Consider the following 23,990-nt stretch of genomic DNA (forward strand, 5'->3'; position numbering starts at 1 on the left):
ACCGCGCCCTGGTATTGAGAGAGGCCCGGATGAAGGACGCGGAGACACACCGTTGCCATGGCAGCCGTCTCCGGGCCGTCTTGGTAGCAGGTTGCTGGGGGTCTCCCTCGCCTCATGGTCACAGCTTAGAAAGAGGAGAGGAGAGCTCCCCCCGCGATCTCTGAGACCTCAGCTGCTGCAGCTCACACAGGCAGGAGGGGCTTTAGAGGGGCAGAAGGGAAGGATGGCGCGGACTTCATGGGGGGCGCGAGGGGAAGGGGAAGCCGTCGGGGACAGGTGGGGGGAATGGTAGATGGGAGACGAGAGGGAAGAGTCTTCCTGTGGTTCCACATCCTTCTGAATCCCTGGGTCCAAGGAGCCTGGCAACGCCTGGCTTGGCTTTGAGCGCCTGTCATTACTGCCATATCCTCCTCCCTCTCCACGTCTCCTCCCTGGGACAGAGAACACTCACTCCTGGGACATTCGTTTCCAAGAGGACGCTGAGGTCTTTTTTCATTGATTCGGTCGTACCTTGGATACAAGTGAGAATGATCACGTGGTGCTTGTCAACTATTATTTATCGCCACGCTTGGTGACAGATTATGAGTTTTGTTTTGTTTTGTTTTAAAACATTTATTCCTGGGAATCACAGTCTTGGCAGGATGCAGCAGGAAGAATGGGCCAGGTGGTCTCAGGATGTTACTATGGGTTCGATTTGGCTTAAGTACTTATGTTATATTAAAAACTGTTCTCTTTGACATTCTTTCAGTTTTCTTAGATTTTAAACAAGCATGTGTGTAAAAGGCAATGAGATAAGACGGAAGTCAATGAATTAGATGAAACTGAATTTGAAAGTTCTGAATCCCAAAAGTTATCAAAATTGTGTGTACCTGTGGACTCAGTTCAGACTCAACACTAAAAGATCTGCAGTCACATACCCACATGGGAGTTAGCAGACACTCAGGAGAAAGGAATTAATTTCTGCCTTTTATTGCAGTTCCATATTAAGAAGGTAGTTTTGGTCCAAGCCCATTAGATTTTTACTGAGGATAAATATGGAAGTTTAAATGTGTAAAACTCACAAGAATAAGTGTTAGGTGATTCCGTTTGTGTCAGGTGTATTATTTGTTCAAGCCTGTTCACTGTGTACCATATGGCCAGGGCCCTGGGGATGAAGATTAAAAGAACTGAAGGTGATTGAATATACTGTGACGCATTTGAAAAAGGCTTAGTGAATTTGGTAACAAGAGTTTATGATTTATGTTTTTTGTTTATTTGGGAACAAACCGTGAGTTTTTTTAAGTTATAAGAAAAGAATGGCACTTCAAATTTGATCCAACTTTTCATTTACTTCTCAGAGGTCATTTCAACCTCACTTTTTAAAATTGTGGCATATTAGTATGATTTAATAAGACATAATATGTTTAATTTGTAATCATTTTATTTTTATTTGTTATGCTTATGCTATGTTTTGGTTTTCAATTTGAGTTTTCACCTGGGTGAGATTCTTTGTAAATAATAAAGCATATCAAAGTCTTCAAGCACCCATTTATTTACAAGTTCATCTATGATTAGTATACAATTAAGGGGAAGCACTAAAGAGTACCATAGAAATCTGCTAATGATTAATTTGTAACTTAAACATGTTAAAATAACAAATTTCAAGATCCCTGGTCTGAAAAGAAAGCTTATTGTCCTACGGCATTTGTGAGTGTAAAAAAAAAAAAAAAAGATTGTTTCTGTCTTTTGGATCATATACTGAGTTTATTCTACATGACTTATGGCATCCTTATTTTAACTGGTAGGTAAGTTAATGTGATTTAGCCTGTCTTGTGGGTAGGCAGTGGTAAATAAACTCACTCTGAAATATTGGTTTGGTTTCTCCAGTTCTCCTCAAAATAATATTGCTCCTAATGGCTTTGCTTTGAGTCCTTTAAGAAAATCCAATTTGTAATCTTAGCTTAAAAGAAATATCTAGAAGGTATTATAGTCCAACTAATACATTAGAGATAGTTATAACTATCCAGGTGGATAATTAGCATTTCAGTGTAGCTAGAATTAACTTTATCTGGAAAGGGCAAGGAAACCAATGCCAAGAACTAGCCAAAGGAAAGATGACATTTACATGAAACAGACTTCACAATGTTTTTACATCTTGAAGGTAGTTATTCAGACACTGGTTATTTAATTTAGCGATGCTTTATCATGATACTGTGCATTTACTTTTACATTCTCTTGCTTTACATGAGTTGGCAGTCATTTTTTAGTTTGCACGTTATAGAAAAGAGTCACCTAGTTCAACCTTTTCTAAAGCTTCAATCTCCTGTAAAACACGCATGCCCGGGTCATCTTCTGGGCCCTTCAACAGACAGCTCACTTCAGGACAAGTTTTCACATGGAGATTCTATCTTTCATTGTGCTAAAATCTGCCCCTGAGTTTCCAGCCCTTCCTACTACTTTTACTACTTGATATTATAACAAGTCCAACTGTCCTTCACACGGCAGCCATTGAAATACTGTTATAACAGTCATCATCGCTGTCCTGTGCTTCCTTTAGGCTGTCATTCCCAGGAGTTCATGTAACCCTCAAAATCTGGTTTTAAGGCATTTACTCTCATAACCTACCTCTCTTCTCCTTCTCTTTTACCCCTCTCTCCTCGTTTGCTAGCCTCTGAGTGCGCCCCAGCTTGTCTTGTGTTCTTTAAACTACAGCAGCACAAGGAACAAGGTACAGGGCTTCATACATTGTCTGCATCTCACCCATGGGACTTGCAAAGCCTTACCCTTGGCTGGTGCTGGTACAGCCAGTGGAGAGATCTACTCTCACATGCTTCCACTATCGTTTGATGGTGAACAGTGGAAAGAAAGAAATTCACCTCTCACGTTAGTAAAATTGGCACCAGATCAGGTGGTCTGATCAAATATCTGGGGAGAGGAGAGTGAAGATAATGGCCAAAAACAAAGTTTGGTCTGTGGGTAATTTATTTATTCAGGCATAATAGCTCTCATTTTACATCTTTAAAACTGTGCCTACATCTCTCGTGTTCTTGACATCTGTACTTTCTACTTCCAAAATGGGTTCTAGGTAACTTATTCTTGGTATAGGAGCCAGAGAAGGGATAGGTTCCCAGGTGTTTGGGGCCCTGAAGGACAGATTTCTACAGTTCTTTTGAAACTGGATCTAATATTCTGTGGACATTTAGAGAACATGGCTCTTTTTTTTTTTTTTTTTTTTTTTTTTTTTTTTTGTTAAACTCATTAGTGGGAAGTGTGTAACTTGTTGCTATATAGTTCTACCTTTGGTTATTTTGTGACACTTAAATCTACATAAACAATTTTCCTTCAACCCTTTTCTTTTTGAAAAGATAATATGACAGCAAACTGATCCCTTCTCACTCCTTCCAGATCCTACTTGAGGGACACGTTTCTGTTTGGTTCCAGGCTTGTCTGGGTTGGTTTGTTTTTTCTTGTACTTCCTGTTTGTCTGGAAGAACAGATAAATTCCTAGACTCAGTGTTCAAAATCTGTTTTAAGTTTCTGTGATAGCTCCAACTTTAGACTGAGTTAATTGCTTTTTTAAATTCTTCCTTCCACAGTTCTTTATGTGTGCCTTTGTTACATTTTTATATTTTTTCTACGCTTTTAATTTGTGTTTTGTTTGTCTTTTTTTTCTACTCAGCGAGAGGAGAGGAGGCAGAGAGACAGACTCCTGCATGTGCCCCCGTCGAGATCCACCCAGCAAGCCCACTAGGGGGCGATGCTTTGCCCACCTGGGGCATTGCTCTGTTGCTCAGCAACCAAGCTCTTATTAGTGCCTGAGGCGGAGGCCATGGAGCCATCCTCAGTACCTGGAGCGAACTAACTTCAATTGAGCCATGACTGTATGAGGGGCAGAGAAACAGAGAAAGAAGTGATAGGGGGAGAGGTGGAGAAGCAAATGAGTGCTTCTCTTGTGTGCCCTGGCTGGGAATCAAACCCGGGACATCCACATGCCAGCCTGACACTCTACCACTGAGCAAACTGGCCAGGGCCTATGTTTGTCTTTTATACAAGACTGCAGGCACCTCAAGGGCTTAGGTCTAGTTTGTAATCTTTATAGGAATATATATAGGAGCATTGTAGGTGTTCAGTGAATGTTTGCCAAAATTATACATATATATGGTATGCTCGCACACATATATAGACACATTATAAATAGAGATGTATATGCTTCTTTTGTTTGAAAAATTATGCACAAAAAATTAGCATGGGTAAGCACTGACCTCAACTTAAATATAACTTTAGCGTCCTGGCCAGTTGGCTCAGCGGTGGAGTGTTGGCCTGACATGTGGAGGTCCTGGGTTCGATTCCCGGCCAGGGCACACAGGGGAAGTGCCCATCAGCTTCTCCACCCTTTCCCCTTTCCTTTATCTCTCTCTTCCTCTCCCACAGCCAAGGCTCCATTAGAGCAGCGTTGGCCCAGGCACTGAGGATGGCTCCATGGCCTCCGCCTCAGGTGCTAGAATGGCCCTAGTTGCAATGGAGCAATGTCCCAGATGGGCAGAACATTGCCCCCTGGTAGGCATGCCGGGTGGATCCTGGTCGGGCGCATGCGGGAGTCTGTCTCTCTGCCTCCCTGCTTCTCACTTTGCAGAAATACAAAAAAAGAAAAAAAATATATATATATAACTTTAGCTTAGCTCTCTTAAAAATGACAATTTATATGCCATTTCACAAACATGTATAAACGTGCATTTGACATCCCTATTTATTGCCACTGTCTTCTAGTATTAGGCATCAGAGTTTGTTTTTTTATGAAAAAAAAAATGTTTTCTTTAAAGTTGACAATGGTCTGACTTCGGTGGAAAACAGTATTTACCATAAATGAGAATCAGTTCTTACTTTGTTAAAAAGCTCTCAGATTACAAATTATACTGATGCCTAAATGACTAGATCCTTCTCTAGGATTGAGAAACTGAGGATGGAAATTGATACACTTGCATTTATTTGAAAATGAAAAGGAGCAAGAGGACATAGCTGAGTCCTGTGCCCCGACCTGGACAAGGTGTTTTAATGGTGCTCAGGGAACATGGAGAATCCCTCTCTAAGCCTCAGATAGTCTCATCTGCCTCTTCTAGACTCCTTGTCAATTCGGGTTTTAGGAACTAGGGGGAAGTGGGATGGTGGTTAGCAGGAGTCCACTAAGAAACTGTCAGGCCGTGTCATTCTCTTTTAAGGTACACAGGTACATGTTTATTCTGAACATCCCATGTTCTGTGTGCCTATGTGTTAATTAGCTTACCTTCAACATTAATCTTTATACTCCTCACTATCCCTGAAGGGGTCGTAACATAGACCTTACCACTTTTCATCTCACAGCATTATTCTTTAACATACAGAACATGGATGAAAATAAAGATTCTGATTCCATAGAAACTGGAGAAAATGAAGATGACTTTGAAAAGGACCTGGAGTGGTTAATTAATGAAAAAGAAAAAAGTGATGTCAGCATAATCGAGGTATCTATAAATTGCCAGCTTCATTCATAATAATGATATTGACAAAGTGCTTTGGAATTCTTGAAGAGTTTCACATTGTCTCACTTAAACTTCACAAAATGTCTTTAATGTACATAGAACAAATGACATTATCCCTATCTTATAGATGAGAAAATTGAGGCACAGAGAGTTTAAATGTTGTATCTTAATGCATAGGGCTAATTAGTGAGAGAACAGGGATTGTTACCACTTAATAAACCTAAAAGTATAATTTTAAAATTGTAATTTATATAAGTGAATAATACAATTAATAGCATCAAAAGTAAAGAAATAAATACAATTCATTTTTACATTATGTAAACTTAAGTAACATCATGGGGTTATACTTTCTTTTAATATGAATGAAAAATAAAGCAAATCCTCGAAAAACATGGTCTTTCAGCCAATATTTGAAACCTTAAGTAACTCAGTTCCACAGGGGAATGAATATCGAGAGAAAGTAAAGGGTCTTTTACCCTTTTTTCTTTTTTTACTTTAGAAGATCTAGAGGTAAAAATTAATGTAGAATTTGGATTTGGACCCTGCAAAAGGCAATAATAATCTCAGGAGATTCCAAGAACCTCAAAACGATTAGGACAGCCAGTGGAAGTAACCTTTAATAGTCTTGGGTAAAAAGATACTTTTTGGAAGAGTAGAAGTATTTCAAAGAAAAAACATTTTAAAAATATATTCTTCTGAAAATGTAAGGAGGAAAATTTTAGAGAGGGTGGAATATGAAAATAACATTGTGTTATTCATAGTTAACTTTTTTATGCACTAGTATAAAAATTTAAATATCAATATAGCACTCAGTCACATCAAATACAAATTTAGAGTTAAATTTTTTCTAAATGCTGTTGTCACATGCATTTCCCCGGGGCGCTCTCCAATATGAGTTCGAGTATTATGAGCAAAGAAGGAACAGGGAGCGCATACATGCCCCATTTCTAAAACAAATTACACGAATCTGAAAATTCGTTTCAGATGTTTTTTTACATGTAAATAGACGAAGTGTCTCAATTTTTACTGAAAAGAGAACCTTATATCTTCTTCTTTTTTTTAAGATGTCTTATGGGGGTGAAGAGGACAGTAGCCAAGAATCGAAAGAGAAAGAAACAGACGTAGAACACATCAAACAGCTTTCTGATCCTGACACATCTTTGGGGCATGACGTGTCGCCAAGAAGAAATGACTTCATTTCTGTACCAAGCAGTCAGTCTTTGGATCCCATGTCCGATTCAGACAGTGAAAACTCTTTCCAGGAGTCCAAACTGGAAAGCCAGAAAGACCTGGAGGAGGAGGAGGATGAGGAAGTAAGGAGGTATATCATGGAGAAAATTGTACAAGCCAACAAGCTTCTGCAGAATCAAGAACCCGTGAATGATCAAAGGGAGCGAAAACTGAAGTTCAAGGACAAATTAGTTGATCTAGAAGTTCCTCCGCTGGAAGACAACGACGACTACAAAAATTATTTTGAAAGTGAAGGTGATGTGTCTGGACAACTGTCGCAGTTACGTATTTCCAATGAACCCGAAGAAGAAAATGTGCTCCAGTCACTCACTGACAGAAGCAGCGAAGAAAGCAGGGATCGGAAGGTACTGGTAGAGAGAGATGGGAAGTTTGAGCTCCTAAATTTTCAAGACATTGCAAGTCAGGGCTTTTTGCCCCCCATTAGTAATGGTGATAGTACAGAAAGTGAGCCTCAGCAGTTGTCACCTAGATCTTCCAACTCATCTGTCAGTGGTGTCAAGAAGGAAGAGCCTGTAGCCAAGATTCACAGCTCGTCAACGGAAGAGCCCCTGCCCTCTATCCCTCAGCCCCAACCCTACCCCAAGACTTGTCCAAGCTCCACTGCCAGCTCAGACCCAACTAAGGGACATTGGAGGTTTCCTCAGAGGATACCATCTGCGAATGCATCACCAGTGACCTCGACGTACAGCCTTACCCCTCGGCAGAAGGAACTGCAGAAACGGCTAGAACAAAAGAGAGAAAAGCTGAAGAGAGAGGTGAGAGCCCAAGTGGGCATTAGATTGAAAAGAGGGTATGTTTTCATGTTTTACAGAGGCAGTAGCAATGGAAAGGGTTCTTCAGAGTAGCAGGCGTATCTGCATGCTTGTTTCTCTCTTGTTGGACTAAGCAGGTGAGTGTTAAGAATATGTGTTTATGGAACAAGCACCATGACTACCTTGGTTCTTCCGTGTAAGGCTCACAAAACACAACACTGAATGACCTGTGTTAGAGCTGGTGCAGATTTCAGTGGTGATGTCATCGGATCCTTTTGTTTTAATATTGAGGCTCAGAGAAGTGAGGTGACTGCTGAAAGTAACCCTGATATGTGGTGGGAAAATCCGACATCAGATGGAAAAGTGAAGGCAAAATGTGTTGGGGGCTGGGAGGTAACAGGTAGAAATGAACTACAATTCTGTGATGTGTGCACATGTGTGTGTGTGTGTGTGTTGTTTTTGTGACGGGACAGAGAGAGACAAAGAGAGGGACAGATAGGGACAGAGAGACAGAAAGGGAGAGAGATGAGGGCATCACTTCTTCATTGTGGCACCTTAGTTGTTCATTGATTGCTTTCTCATATGTGCCTTGACTGGGGGGTTACAGAGACCGAACGACCCCTGGCTCAAGCCAGCGACCTGGGGCTCAAGCTGGTGAGCCTTGCTCAAACCAGATGAGCCCATGCTCAAGCTGGCAACCTTGGGGTCTCGAACCTGGGTCCTCCACGTCCCAGTCTGATGCTCTATCCACTATGCCACTGCCTGGTCAGGCTTGTGTGTGTTTCATATATCTTCTATGCCTACAATTCCTTGACTTTAGGGATTTTAGTTTTAGAATAAGAACAGAACCTAATCACCTTAATGAAATGACTCCAGGAATCTTTGGTATGCCAAATTCTTATTTTGGGGTATTTCCTTTTGCTCTTGAAATAAAATTATTTTATAATTAAAAACTCCAAGTACCAAACCTGGTGACTTTTCTGTAAATTACTGAGATCAGTGCCCCAGTTCTCCATTTTACTGGATACCTGATGGTATTAACCTAAGAACCATACAAAATGTCTACCTATAAGTACCAAATTTCATCAGAATCACGGGCTAATAGAATTTTACAGTTAGAGGAAAACTTAATGATCACATTACAAAAAAGTAATGATCACATTACTGTGTAGAAAATTTCAATAACTTTTCCAAAGTCATTCAATTTGTTTGCAGCAAAGCTGGAGTAAAAATATCCCAGTTTTCTTGGCATTCATTGAGAAGTGGTATATTTTCAACTTATGTAGGAAATGATCAGGGGAGTCTCTGACACTTATCCAAAACTCACATTAGCAGAAAAGGTGAAAAAGTTAGCAAGAATGTGTAATGGCCTACAGCACACTCAGGCAGGACGCTGAGGTAGGCACACTTCACATTTTACTGGCTTGGCCCCTGAAATCTAAATTCTTTAACAGTCAGACTCCCCTGGCGTGGTTCAGCTACAAAACAATACTTAAAAGACTCTGTGAACTCAACTTTCTGGCAGTACAACATAACTTGTTGAGAATAACTGAACTGTTTGCTCTACGCACAGATCCACGTCGTGTTAGTAGAAGTTATACAGGAGGCTTTATATACTTTCAGTGTGACTGGCAGATAGTTCTGCTTTTCGATGGGATCCTCTTTTCCAGGTGTCAAACCCCTTCTGTTCTGAGACTGCTCTTTTGTCTGTCAAAGATCCTCACAACTGAGTGTCCTTTTGCTCCATACTTGCTGAAGGCCTGGTCTCTAAGGGCGAAGGCTTTTCAAATGTGTTCTGGTTGGTGTCACTGGAAGGCTTTACTTTTTTTAGGTCCAAGAAAGTATTTGCTGCATTTGGCTGTTGCACTCTTTCTGTTCTGAGTGGGTGCTTTCACCATTCTTGGTGGGGGCTATATTCTTTGTGCTTTGGATTCTGTCTGCTGTGTAATGTGTCTCAAGGTTCCTCCTGGAGAGTTACTCACCTTACTGTAATGTCTCTGTTCATGCAAGGCTCTCCAAGTCCATATATACATCTATAGATATATATATATGGGATATATATATGGACATATCAGACAGACTCCCACATGCGCCCGACTGGGATCCACCCGGCATGCCCACCAGGGGGTGATGCTCTGCCCATCTGGGGCGTCACTCTGTTGCAACCAGGGCCATTCTAGTGCCTGAGGCAGAGGCCACAGAGCCATCCTCAGCGCCCGGGCCAACTTTGCTCCAATGGAGCCTTGGCTGCAGGAGGGGAAGAGAGAGACAGAGAGGAAGGAGAGGGGGAGGGGTGGAGAAGTAGATGGGCACTTCTCCTGTGTGCCCTGGCTGAGAATTGAACCCGGGACTCCTGCATGCCAGGCTGATGCTCTACCACTGAGCCAACTGGCCAGAGCCAGGGAAGTATTTTTAAAGCAAGACAGCACATCACCATTCACCTGCACGCCCCAAAATATGGCTCTAAGTGATTATGGCATTCCTTTTGTTACCACAGTGCTATTTATCACAATTAACGAGTTTAAACATAATCTAAAAACATTTACGACATCTTCAGTGCTTTTCTAGATGCGGTGCGGTGTTCCTTTAACATAGCGGCAATTGAAGTTAAGACCAAAAGTAAGCTAGGAACATGGGGAGGGAGTCAAGGAATTCCCAAACAGCGTGTCTGTGTTGTACATCCACATACTGGGAGACTTCATCTCTACATTTTCATTTATCTTAAAAGTCTTCATTTTCTTCCTAAGCACATTAGAGGCTTTATTTATTTGTTTGTTTACTTATTTATTTTTAAAGAAGCTCAATTGTTAGATGGACAGTTTTAAGGGCAGGGCATTTCAATTTCAGGTCTCAACATCTATCTCTCTCCTCTAATAACTCGTGGACGATTTTCTTTTACGTCTTTCATTAATACCTCCTGGCATTCTTTTCCCACCAGGAAGAGCAACGGAAAATGGAAGAAGAGAAAGAAAAGAGAAAGGAGAATGACATGGTCTTTAAGGCGTGGTTGCAAAAGAAAAGAGAGCAGGTCCTCGAAATGAAGAGGGTTCAGCGTGCAAAGCAAATGGAAGACACGAACAGCAGAGTAAGTAGCACTCCGCTGCGAGCAGCAGTGGCGCACAGACGGCCAAGCCCAACGTGCTGCCGGAAGGGTGTCGGGACATCGGGCTGAGGAACTGTGGGGCAGGTGGAGAAGTCCCGGGGCGACCCTCACCGCTGATTCCCTTTTTGCGCTTTGCCCTCTTCCCCCATTCCCTTCGCCTCTGGTACACACCTATCTCTTTTCTGTGCCTAAGGCATTGTTTTTATTCTGGTTCGTTTGTTCCTTTGTTTCTTTCTTGTCTTATATTCCATATATTAAAGTGACCAACTTTTTTACAATGAAAAGGAGGACTAAAATAGATTAATAAAACAATATCGTAAATAAAAGAAACATTTTGTTGCAACAATAGTACACTATAATATGATAAATGTGTAATAAAAACGTGTAATATTTTATATTGTCATTATGCTTACATGCCTATTAATTTTAATAATAATTGTAAGAAAAAAATACTCAGATACAAATACATCACATCACACACAATGGATTGACTCTGCATCGATCGAATACGGACATTTACAGATTAGTCTTCCAATATCAAAAAGGAGGACGTGTAGGAGGACACTTTTCTTTTTTTTTTTTCATTTTTCCGAAGCTGGAAACGGGGAGGCAGTCAGACAGACTCCCACATGTGCCCGACTGGGATCCACCCAGCATGCCCACCAGGGGGCGATGCTTTGCCCCTCTGGGGCATCGCTCTGTTGCGTCCAGAGCCATTCCAGTGCCTGAGGCAGAGGCCACAGAGCCATCCCCAGTGCCCAGGCCATCTTTGCTCCAATGGAGCCTCGCTGCAGGAGGGGAAGAGAGAGACAGAGAGGAAGGAGAAGGGGAGGGGTGGAGAAGCAAATGGGCGCCTCTCCTGTGTGCCCTGGCCGGGAATCAAACCCAGGACTCCTGCACGCCAGGCCGATGCTCTACCGCTGAGCCAACCGGCCAGGGCTAGGAAGACACTTTTCAAGGGAGGACGGAACTTACAAAAGAAGGACTATCTTCCCTAAAGGAGGACAATTGGTCACCTTACAAATATAAATGAGTGAAACCAAGGTCTTTGTTACCACAGTGCTATTTATCACAATTAACGAGTTTAAACATAATCTAAAAACATTTACGACATCTTCAGTGCTTTTCCATTGACTATTTCACTTAGCTTAATACCCCGAGATCCACCCACATTATTGTAAATGGCAACATTGCATCCTTTTTTATGGCTGAATGGTATGCCACTGTGCATAAAGGCCACATCTTCTTTATCCATTCACCCATCGATGGACACTTAGACTGTTTCCTTAACTTGGCTATTTAAGTAATGCTGCAGTGAACATCGGGATGCTATGTTCAGTGAGACTTCTGAAAGTGATGATGAATTCAGTGTGGGGTTTTCTGACAGAAGGATAGTCAGTGGTGCAGATTCAAAGGTGGTATATTTGGTTTGGATATGAGGAGTGCAGGTGACGAGGTTGGCGTTGTTATGAAAACCTGATGAGCGGAACCTATTCTTGTGGGGTCCTGTAGGTAGGGCCTCAGAAAGCAGTTTTGGTGTATTTAAATTAAGCAAAGCTTGTTCTTGTCATCAGCAGGAGAACAGGGACCCCCAACAAGCTTTTCGCTTATGGCTTAAAAAGAAGCATGAAGCGCAGCTGAAAGAAAGAAAGACGGAAGAACTCCGAAAGCAGGAGGAATGCTTATTCTTCCTTAGAGGAGCAGAAGGCCGGGAAAGGGCGTTTAAACAGTGAGTCAAATGGGGCATTGCCTGCCCTCCTCGAGGTCATCTTAGAAAGTTATGTAATCAATGAGGCTTGGGGGAAATAAAACCCCAAATATTTGCTCTTTGACATTGCATACCTGTGCAATTTTAAATCCATACATTCATAAATGTGTGGGAAAGAATATTTTAACTCCATTCTTTGCACAGTATTGATACCATTCGTTCCAGATAGCTTTCAATACTAACATCGTCTCTTATGGCACTCTAATGATAGCATCTGGTAAAGCCTCATATTTATTTACTCATTTGTCAGTTCATTTCTTAGAGAAATGGGCCAAAGATTGGTTATAGCCTTTCCTACACAGTTCTCAGAAAAGCTGAATAAACAGTTGCATTTACCTAGAAATATTTTTCTGTAAAGCAAGGCAATCAGACTAAGGAAGAAGACCTATACAGACCAAAGGAAAGGACATTTGGGCACACATTTTTGACGGTTTAAGGCCTGATCGTTTTTCAGTTGTCTGGGTAAGACTCTGAATTACCTGGCTGATTCTGAGGAAACACACCTAGCTTTATAATTTTGCCAGCAAGCCTTATAGTAGTAGTTCTGTTTTTTGAAGTTTCATTCTTTTCTGTTTTTGTTTGTTTGCTGTATTTCTCTTTGTTTCTTTGTCTCTTTCTTTCTTTTAAACATAGAACCCTTTAGTGTAGAAGCAATACATGTACATTGTGGAAATGGAGGAGGAAAAAGTCACATTTTATCACCCAGAAATCACTACTTTTAGGACCTTATTTCCTATCTTTTAGATAGTTCTCTGTATTTATCATTTAAAATAGAAATTGAGATCATACTTATAAACCGTCAGCTTCTGTTCATTAACGATCTCATTTATATCTAGCCCATAGCCATTTTTTTCCACAGCTGGCCCTCCATAATGACTGCAGTTAATTTGCTCAAACTATTCTCCAATTCAGGACCATACAACATCAGTTATGATGTTTCTTAAGTCTCTTTTTCTAATACAATTATTTAGTTGTTTAGATTTATTTCTTCAAAATTTATATATATAATTTTATTTGTATACAGCACTCCCCCCACACATACACACTTACATACCAGATATGTGTGTATATATGATTCTTTTTTATGCTATTTTACCTAAGCAAGATTTATAGGCTTCAATTTGTTGGAATGTGGACTCTACCTTTGCCTTTTTTGATTTCTTTTTTTCTGAAGTGAAAAGCAGGTAGGCAGACAGACTCCCACATGTGCCTGACTGGTTCCACCTGGCATGCCCACCAGAGGGCAATGCTCTGCCCATCTGGGGTGTTGCTCCGTTGCAACTGGAGCCATTCTAGTGCCTGAGGTGGAGGCCATGGAGCCATCCTCAGTGCCTGGGCCAACTTTGCTCCAATGGAGCCTTGGCTGCAGGAGGGGAAGAGAGAGAGAGAAAGGAGAGGGGGAAGGATGGAGAAGCAGATAGGCACTTCTTCTGTGTGCCCTGACCGGGAATTGAACCTGGGACTTCCACACACCGGGCTGACGCTCTACCCCTGAGCCAACCTGCCAGGGTAGCCCTTTTTGATGTTTTTATACTTAGGCTTACTTTTGCATTTTTAAGGAAGAATTATTTTTATGCACTGAAACGGGAGAACTCGACCTATTGATATAATTTCCCTACCAAGGAAAGCCGAGCAGCACTGATGCATGCTGGTATTCTTAGCCTGTCTAAGCAAAGTTTTAGCATACAGCTAGTTGTAAAACATAAGTTATTCGGAATCTATCACATATTTGCTTAGAAAACCATATATATTTTTTAAAAAGGTTAAGACCTAAATCACATGTAAAATAGTGTTTATTACTAAAGAAATTTTTTCATGTTGGCAATTTCATTCCAAGACAAACTTAATTTCAGACATTCAGTATCAAACATAACTCTGGTTTTCTTTTGTGAGCCTAAGAGAGAAGCCTGAAAAATTTTCAGTTAAGACTTGACTTTGTGTCATTCAGTATAAAGCCACACAAAGTATAAAGAAATTCAGTATAAAGAAATTCAATTTCTTTTCATCACCTATGGTGGTAACTTTATAGCATGAAGAATCTATTCAGACTGATACCAGATCTGATCCTGTTTCCACAGATGGCTGAGAAAGAAACAGATACAGAAACTATTGGAGCAACAAGCTGTCAAGGAAAGAACGAGACAGCTCCGCCTAGAAGCCCGGCGTTCCAAACAGGTACAGAGTCAACTGTACATGTCCGAGGCCAAATCTTTTCGTTTCACCGATCATTAGAACTGAAGATATCTATTAAATACTGCATTTTGAAGCTGCTATCTTCAGAATTTTGGATATCATTTTTTTTAAATGGCCTGAGTGCTTTGGTTAGACTTTCAATTACAGAAATGGTACATATCTTTTTTTTTCCTTCTTTAACCCTAGAACAAAAGTAATTTCTTCTCGTCAAGTGTTGGAATGTGTTCTCATCCCTTAGTCCATGCAACAAACTGAACAATAAATGAACTCTGTATTCTTTTTCCCTTACTTCTAAATTATTTCAACATTTCTGGCTGGAAACAACCACAGGACAGGCACAGATTTGTACTCTCAGTGCCTATTACCGTGAAGAAAATTGCAATAGAACATTTCAGATGGCAGGAGGAGTCACCTCTTCAACAAGCCTGGCTCAAGGCCTTGTACAAAATTCTATTTATATCAGCTTTCAATTTGAATAGCTGTGGCAAGCTAAGCAATAGGGTAGGCCTACTTCTTAAACAAAACAATTATGCACAATACTATTTTAGGTATGTTACAAAAGTTGACCTTAAATTAGGAAACACAGATAACTATTTAACCCTTTCTCGATTTCTTATAGTTCTTTCTGCATCAAGTGTAATCATCATGTGGTTTGATCCTTTGTTCTGTTAATGTAGTGTGATGCTGGTTGACGATAAATACCACTTGGTCATGGTGAAAAATCCCTTCACAATGCTGTTGATTTCAGGTTGCTAGTGCTCTGTTGAGATAGGGGTCTGCAGTACCCTTTTCTTGTGGTGTCTTTGTGTGGCTTTTGGTATCAGACTAATAATGGCCTCATAGAATGAGTGTTCCCTATTCCTTTTTTATTGTTTTGGAAGAGATTGAGAAAGATTGATATTAATTATTCTTTAAATAGTTAGAACTCACCAATGAAACTGTCCAGTGCTCGACTTTTGTGAGGTTGTTTTATAGTAGCCTATATGTTTTATTTTTGTTTGTTCATTTTTTTTCCAAAGTGAGAAGCAGGGGACGGCAGTCAGACAGACTCCTGCATGTGCCTGACTGGGATCCACCTGGCATGCCCACCAAGGGGTGATGCTCTGCCCATCTGGGGCGTTGTTCTGCTACAACCAGAGCCATTCTAGCGCCTGGGCCAACTTTGCTCCAATGGAGCCTTGGCTGATGGAGGGGAAGAGAGAGACAAAGGAGAGGGGGAAGGGTGGAGAGCAGATGGGCACTTCTTCTGTGTGCCCTGACCAGTAATCGAACCCGGGACTTCCACACGCTGGGACGACGCTCTACTGCTGAGCCAACCAGCCAGGGCTGCCTATATGTTTTTTAGAGAAATTTTAAGTTTACAGCAAAATTGAGCAGTAAGTAGAGTTTCTAGGTATCTCCTGCCCTCCGCCCTCCCAACTTCCCCCACTACCAGCATTGCTCACCAATATGGTAGGTTTGTTACAATCAGTGAACCTACATTGACATATCATTATCACCCAATGTCCATAGCTCACATTAGGATTATCTCTTGGTGTTGGGAGCTTTTTGATTATTGATTTAATCTCTTTACTTGTTCTAGGTCTGGTCGTATATTCTATTTCTTTTTGAGTCCGTTTTGGTAATTTTTGTGTTTCTAAGAATTTCTCCAATTTATCTAGGTTATTTGTCAGTATACAGTTGTCCCTTTTTTATTTATATGAAGTTGGTAGTAATGTCCCCACTTTCACTTTTGATCTTAATTATTTGTATCTTTATTCTCTGTCAGTCTGGCTACAGGTTCATCAATTTTGTGGATTGTTTCAAATAACCAACTATTGGTTTCCTTGTTCTATTGTTTTTCTATTCCCTATTGTTGTTTATTTCTGCTCTAATTTCAATTTCCTTCCTTTTGCTAGCCTTGGGTTTAGTTTACTCTTCTAGTTCCCTATGGTGTAAGGTTGTTGACTTGAGATCTTTTTTCTTTTATTCTCTTTAGCTCAGTTGTTATCTTTATTGTTGTTATTGACATTTTTAAACTAATCATTGCAAAAGTGTGCTGCCAGTTTGAGGTTAAAAGAGAGTACAATGAAAAAAATTTTTTTTTTTTTTTCATTTTTCTGAAGCTGGAAACAGGGAGAGACAGTCAGACAGACTCCCGCATGCGCCTGACCGGGATCCACCCGGCACGCCCACCATGGGGCGACGCTCTGCCCACCAGGGGGCGATGCTCTGCCCATCCTGGGCGTCGCCATGTTGTGACCAGAGCCACTCTAGCGCCTGAGGCAGAGGCCACAGAGCCATCCCCAGCGCCCGGGCCATCTTTGCTCCAATGGAGCCTTGGCTGCGGGAGGGGAAGAGAGAGACAGAGAGGAAAGCACGGCGGAGGGGTGGAGAAGCAAATGGGCGCTTCTCCTGTGTGCCCTGGCCGGGAATCGAACCCGGGTCCTCCGCACGCTAGGCTGACGCTCTACCGCTGAGCCAACCGGCCAGGGCCGAAAAAAAATTTTATTGTGGTGAAATGTATATAAAATTGACCGTTACTTAAAAGTACAATTCAATGACATTAGGTACATTTTTTTTTTTTTTTGTATTTTTCTGAAGTTGGAAACGGGGAGGCAGTCATTCAGACTCCCGCATGCGCCCGACCGGGATCCACAGGGCATGCCCACCAGGGGGCGATGCTCTGCCCATCTGGGGCATTGCTCTGTTGCAACCAGAGCCATTCTAGTGCCTGAGGCAGAGGCCATGGAGCCATCCTCAGTGCCCGGGGCCAACTTTGCTCCAATGGAACCTTGGCTGTGGGAGGGGAAGAGAGAGACAGAGAGGAAGGAGAGGGGGAGGGGTAGAGAAGCAAATGGGCGCTTGTCCTGTGTGCCCTGGCTGGGAATTGAACCTGAGACTCCTGCACGCCAGGCCGACACTCTACCACTGAGCCAACCAGCCAGGGCCTCATTAGGTACATTTTTATTGTTGTATAGCCATCATTAATCAACATCTGCAGAATTTTTCATCACTCCAAATGAAATTGTACCAATTAAACATAAACTTCCCATTCTGTCTTCCCCAAACCTCTGGTAACCACTATTTTCCCTTTTGTCTGATTTTATTATTTTGGGTACCTCCCATAAGTGGAATCATACACTATGTACCCTTTTATTTGGCTTACATCACTTAATATGATGTTTTAATGAGTCATCTATGCTCTAGTGTATATAAGATTGCCATTCCTTTTTTTTTTTTTTAGATTTTATTTATTCATTTTTATTAGAGAGAGAGGGGAGAGAGAGGGGGGGGAGAGAGAGAGAGAGAGAAGGGGGAGGAGCAGGAAGCATCAACTCCCATATGTGCCTTGACCAGGCAAGCCCAGGGTTTTGAACCGGCGACCTCAGCATTCCAGGTCGACGCTTTATCCACTGCGCCACCACAGGTCAGGCCGATTGCCATTCCTTTTTAAGGCTGAGTATATTCCACTGCATGTATACCACATTTTGCTTATTCATTCATCCTTCAAAGGACGCCTGGGTTACTTCCACCTGCTGACAGTGAATAATGCCGCTGTGAACACCGGTATCGAAGTATCTCTTTGAGTTCTTGCTTTCAACTCTTTTGAATACTTACCTATAAGTGGAATTCCTGTGTCATATGGTAATTATATGTTTAATTTTTTTTGAAGTACTGTCATACTGCCTTCAGTAGTGGGCTGGACCATTTACATTCCTGCCGGCAATGCACAAGGGCTCCACTTTTTTTTCACAATCTTGGCTTGTTATTTTTCTTCTTTTGATAATAGCTATACTAATAGATGTGCTTAATTTGAATTTCCATGATGAGTGATGTTGACCATCTTTTGATGTGTTTATTGGCCATTAGTATATCTTTTTTGGAGAAATGTCTATTCATGTCCTTTGCCTATTTATTAAATTAAATTTTCTTGTTGTGGAGTTGTGGTTTGTTTTTTTTTTACATTTACATTTTTTATTTTCATTTATTGGTTTTAGTGAAAGAGGAAGGGAGAAAGAGACAGGAACATCAATCTGTTCCTGTATGTGCCCTCACTGGGGATCAAACCAGCAACCTCTGTACTTTGGGATGATGCTCTAATGAACTGAGCTACCCAGCCAGGGCAAGTTATAGTTCTTTATTTATTCTGGACACTGGACCCAGATTAGATATATGATTTGCAAATATTTTCATCTGCACTGTGGGGTTGCCTTTTAATTCTGTTGATAGTGTCCTTTGATATTTTAAATTTTGATGGAGTTCAATTTATTTTGTTTAAACTTGTAGTTGCATTGTTTTAGCTGTTCATCGATTGCTTGTCATATGTGCCTACACCAGGCAAGCCCAGGGATTTGAACCAGTGACCTCAGTGTTCCAGGTCAATGCTCTATCCACTGTGCCACCAAAGACCAAGCTAAAATTTTTAATTATTGATTTTAGAGAGAGGAAGGGGGGAGGTAGATACACAGAGAAAAACATCCATTTGTTATTCCACTTATTTATACATTCACGGGTTGACTCTTTACATGCCTCGACTAGGGACTGAACCTACAACCTTGGTGTATCAGGATGATGTTCTAACCAACTGAGCTATCTGCCCAGGGACTGTTTGTTTTTGTTGCCTGTGCTTCTGTTGTCATATCTAAGAAATCACAGCCAAATCCAATGTCACTTAGCTTTTCCTCTGTGTTTTCTTCTAAATTTTATAAGTAAAACAAAAGGGAAGGCTGAAGAATCAGTTGTAAATAGTATGAGCTAGATGAAGACTTGAACTGAAACACATCACTCTGGTAGAAAAAACAATACTGAATAAAGAAGATAGAGACATTTATTGCTACTTAAAATTATAAATATAACTCAGATGAATTAGATGCCCCCCCAAATCATTAGGTAGGTTGACATTAAAATATATTGTACTTTAATCAGATTTGTTCTTTGAAGATTTCTCTGTTGATAGGCACTTCTGTAACTAATTAGTATAATTTGGTATAAATATTTTCTAGATTAAAGGCCTATAAAAAGGTATTTTGTGATTGTCCATCATAAACAAACAATAATAGATACTATATAATGTAAATTAATTGATGGATTACATGCTTGAACTTGTACAATATTCTAGAAAGATCCTACCTTCTCTACCATGTTATAAATATCAAATTGGATATTCTTGTTGTATTTGCCAAAATGAGCTCAACAGTTAGAATCTATTCCATATATGTCAAGTTTCAACCATTCAAAATATGTACAAAACCAACATAACATATTTTGCTGAAGCGCTTGTTCATAGGGCTGTAAAATATTTTTAATTTTCCTAATATATAGCATTTTAAAAAAAGATTTATCCCTTCACCTATAGTATTTCCTAAGCCTCCTTTGTAGGCCCCCCAAATTACCAACAAATGAAAGAACGCTCCCTCCCCTAATCCCTTGGCGATTACTTTAGAGTAGGGGTCAGAAAACAGTAAAGGGAGAGACAGTGTTTTAGGTTTTGCAGCTCTGTCCCACCCACTCCGCTCTACTGTGGCACAACAGAAACCCACCACCGACGACAGTAAGTGGGTGGGGGTGGCTGCATAGGACCCATAGCTGTGGTTTGCCAATCACTGATTTCAATTACCAACCTTAAATCTGCTCATATAAAATATATATCAAGATGAACAATAACTTAGGACCTAAAAGAAGGGATATGATATTTTTTTCTTTTCTAAGTCCTTTAGGAATAGCATCATGGAATGCTGAGGAAGCATTCTCTACTTTAGAGAGAGCTATGGTTTCATTCTTTTCTTACCCTGAGATATTGATCAAGGGGTCATCTGGAGGCTTGTACATGAAGCATCTTTGGGGATATGTGTGACTGATGCAGAAAGTGAGATTACTTCTCGCATTACAGGAACCCTGGCTCCCAGGTAACAGACTCCTGGGGGCAGGCCGTGCTGGCGGCACAGCCGATGCCACCTTTAGAGGACGATGAGTTCCCCCTGGCAGTGGTTGCAGCAGTTGAAAGTTATGTTTTCGTATCTGGTATAGGGATGAAACCGCCCAATATTTTTCTTTACAGCAAGTAAGGTGGTTGGTGAAGACTCAGAAAATGGATTAGCAGGTGAGCTTTCTGTACAGGTAACTGGGTCCAAAAAGCGTAGAACCTAAGGAAAATAAGATATGATGTCAGGTGCATGCTGTAGGGACGTGAACCCCTTGGTGTATTGAGGTATAACTACCTATAACGTTCCATTTCATTAATATGGAACTACTACAAAAGATAACATCGGCGTAATGTTTGACTGATGAGAGAACTTACCCCTTTTCTCAAAAAACCTAAATTTAACAATGATGCCTAGTTATTATATCACCTATTTACCTTTTTTAAAAAAATGAAATTCATGTTCTCATATGGAAACTGGTGAAAAAGCATGAAAACAGAGAAGAAATCAAGGCCATGTCTATTCCACCATAAGTGATGTCCATTTTTATTCTTAACCAAAAAGTGCCACTACCGTCCCTCTTCTTCCATTTACCTGCTTGGAGTCAGGGCTCTACCTTGATTCTTCTACTGAAATCCCATTTCCAAGTTTGTGATCACTTACTGATAAAAATCAAAGGCTTTTCATTGCTCTTTTTCTAATTTATATGCAGTATGTCCAAGATTGCTGTTTGTGAAGGTGATAAGACCATCTGGTGGGAACTTAGGATAGAGGGAAGAGTCTTCTTTTTTAGATGGAAGTTTGAGGGAATTTTCTGCCTCTGCCCTTTTTCTTCTGCATATAAGGAACCAAAGTCACCTGCTGATGAGTGTGATGGGAATAGAAACAAAGGAGACCAACAGGTGAACTGACATAGGACTGGAGTCTTCAGGGTACCCGAGAGACAAAGGCATTTAAGAACGGAGTCCAAGCAAGCTATGGCGAGAAAAAGGCAGGAGAGTGAGCTTAAGAGATGAAGAAAAAAATGTAGAGATCAGGGAATAAAATGTATGATGTGATCAAGGAAGAGGCGTGATCAACAACAAAGGACTCCAAGCTGGGAAGAAAAGTTGAGATCACAGATCACTGCAGAAAGGTGTTGAGCTGAAGAATTTAAAGGTGGAGCAGTTCTAGTTAATGACAAGACAGAAGATGGGAAAATAAGAGCTGCATATTAAGCTGTAATAGAAGTGCACTTGGTTGTGGTCTTAACACTGTGAAACCCTAGTATGGGACAGGTCATGAGCCTTGAATTCACCCAGGACTGAACGTACCAGGTCTGTACTATAGGATGCTGCAGTATCTGGCACATTCATATCTGTATGTGGGAATTAACAAATAATTTCTTAGATCAGCAGTAATCCATTATCTACTCATGATTACTAAATTAAAAATTCTACAGTTTCCCTATCAAAATGAATTCAAGAAAAGGCTAAAAAATAGGCCATTTTTAAAAACAATTACATCTGTCTCCTTAATAATAATTATATTAGAGAAAATGAGAGCTCAGAGGAGGAAATAATTTTCTCCCAAGATCACAAGCTCATCTGCATGAGAATTGTGTTTAGATCCCATGCCTGTCTCTCCACGCCCAGTGCCAAGCTCTTTTCACAGAACACGCCCCTTTCACTGAGAGGGCAGCATACAAGTTTCACAGATCACGCAAGAAATAGTTTACCGTTTCAGCCATTTTTTCTGCTGGGGTGCTGCAGAATTCAACTGTTGATGGAATCTTCTTTTGACTGTTAGTGCCGACATTTCCCAGAAGATGAGAATGGACCGCTTTTGCCAACTTGTGATTTGTGGACGCAAGTTCTGCTGTGCTGTGAGGCTGTGGGCTGGGGTAGTAAGTGCGCTCTCGTCCCCACTGCAAGGAGACCACGAGCTCCTCCAGCAGCCTGCAGAGGGCACATGACACCAATCATTAGGGAGGGGGCAAACAAGGAGCAGTGGGAGTACTCAGTGAGTGAGAACCGTTATTGCTAAAATCACGTATCTTCCCCCACAGCTTTAATTCAGAGTTCAGTAAATCAAGAAGTCTGGTAAAATAAGCTAGATTACAAAAAGCTCTTATCAATTTATTAGGTTTTTATCTGGAAGTCACTTAACAGTGCTTTTCCTCTCATATTTTAGTATGGGTAAAATATACTAGTACACAGAATACTCATTTAGTTGTACAGAACTGCTGATTTGATTTGTGTATCTATTGAGATATTCATATGGTATTTCTTTCCTGCTGAATTGCATTAATTGATTTTTGAATGATAGACCAACCTACCATGAAAAGGACAGACTCCTTTTCTGGGCTCAAACTTACGTGGACATAATGTATAAACCTCTTTGTACAGTTGTGCTCCACTTAACGACAGAGATACCTTCTGAGGCATGCGTTGTTAGACAGTTTCACTGGGCTAACATCAGAGTGCACATGCACACACCTAGATGGCACAGCCTACTGCACACCTAGGCTGGATGGGACAGCCTACAGCTCCTGGGCTCAACTTGTACAGCAAGTTATGTACAACATGAGATTAAATCAAGCACAAGAGAAAATAATGCAATTGACAGACACTAGTGGATGAGGCTGTTGGTTGGCATAACATGGCATACTGCCTTATGGCAAACTTTTTTTTTAATAACTGGTAAGAGTACACTTTAAAATAATGATGAAAAGCATAGTATAGGAAATACATAAAACAGTAACCTAGTCATCTATGGCAGTGGTCCCCGGGCCATGGACCCGTACCAGTTTGTGGGCCACTTGGTACCGGTCCGCAGAGAAAGAATAAATAACTTACATTATTTCTGTTTTATTTATATTTAAGTCTGAACGATGTTTTATTTTTAAAAAATGACCAGATTCCTTCTGTTACATCCGTCTAAGACTCACTCTTGATGCTTGTCTCGGTCACGTGATACATTTCTCCGTCCCACCCTAAAGGCCAGTCTGTGAAAATATTTTCTGACATTAAACCAGTCCATGACCCAAAAAAGGTTGGGGACCACTGATCTATGGTTATTATTAAGTATATGGACTGTACGTATTGTATGTGCTATGCTTTCACCAGGATCACCATGAGCACACGAGCCGACCTTGTGATGGCTACTGCGTCACTAGGTGACAGGAACTTTTCAGCTCCATTATAATCTTATGGGACCACTGTAGGTCTGTCATCGACCAAAAAGTCTTCATGCAGCACCTGACTGTGTATGGTGGGATTTGATTCATTAAGATACTGTTAGAGATTTTTGCATATATGTTCATGAGAGATGTTGGTCTGCAGTTTTCTTGCAATGTCTCTGTCTGGTTTTGGTATCAAGATAATGCTGGCCTCCTACAATGAGTCAGAAATTGTTCCTTCTCTGTTTCCTAGAAGAGTTTGTGTAAATTTGGCTTTATTTCTTCCTTAGATGTTTGCTAGTAGTCACTGGTAAACCCTTTTAGGCCTGGAGTTTCATTTACTGGAAGGCTTTAAACTACAAATA

The 23,990-nt window shown here is 40.9% G+C and overlaps 2 protein-coding genes across 5 annotated transcripts in view; one reads left to right on the top strand and one right to left on the bottom strand.

Moving 5' to 3' along the window:
* CCDC181 (coiled-coil domain containing 181) overlaps positions 1-23,990 on the top strand; it is a 26,417-nt gene continuing 2,427 nt past the window's right edge. Inside the window, exons 1-6 of one of the 4 annotated variants that reach the window (XM_066261085.1) lie at positions 1-190; positions 5,358-5,477; positions 6,560-7,501; positions 10,437-10,583; positions 12,176-12,330; positions 14,448-14,544. In XM_066261085.1, coding sequence (XP_066117182.1) covers positions 5,361-5,477; positions 6,560-7,501; positions 10,437-10,583; positions 12,176-12,330; positions 14,448-14,544 — 1,458 coding nt within the window. In that variant the 5' untranslated portion in view covers positions 1-190; positions 5,358-5,360. Of the gene's footprint in view, positions 191-5,357; positions 5,478-6,559; positions 7,502-10,436; positions 10,584-12,175; positions 12,331-14,447; positions 14,851-23,990 lie in introns of those variants that run through there. The other 3 variants (XM_066261082.1, XM_066261083.1, XM_066261084.1) reach the window with 3 other exon arrangements.
* Positions 19,355-23,990, bottom strand: part of BLZF1 (basic leucine zipper nuclear factor 1) — a 21,244-nt gene continuing 16,608 nt past the window's right edge. The window contains exons 6-7 of the mRNA XM_066261086.1: positions 22,183-22,402; positions 19,355-20,687 (exon numbers count right to left, since the gene is read on the bottom strand). Of these exons, the coding sequence (XP_066117183.1) occupies positions 20,502-20,687; positions 22,183-22,402 (406 nt within the window). The 3' untranslated portion in view covers positions 19,355-20,501. The remainder of the gene's footprint in view (positions 20,688-22,182; positions 22,403-23,990) is intronic.

The sequence above is a fragment of the Saccopteryx bilineata genome, chromosome 2 (assembly GCF_036850765.1).
Source record: "Saccopteryx bilineata isolate mSacBil1 chromosome 2, mSacBil1_pri_phased_curated, whole genome shotgun sequence".
In the NCBI taxonomy this organism is placed as follows: Eukaryota; Metazoa; Chordata; class Mammalia; order Chiroptera; family Emballonuridae; genus Saccopteryx; species Saccopteryx bilineata.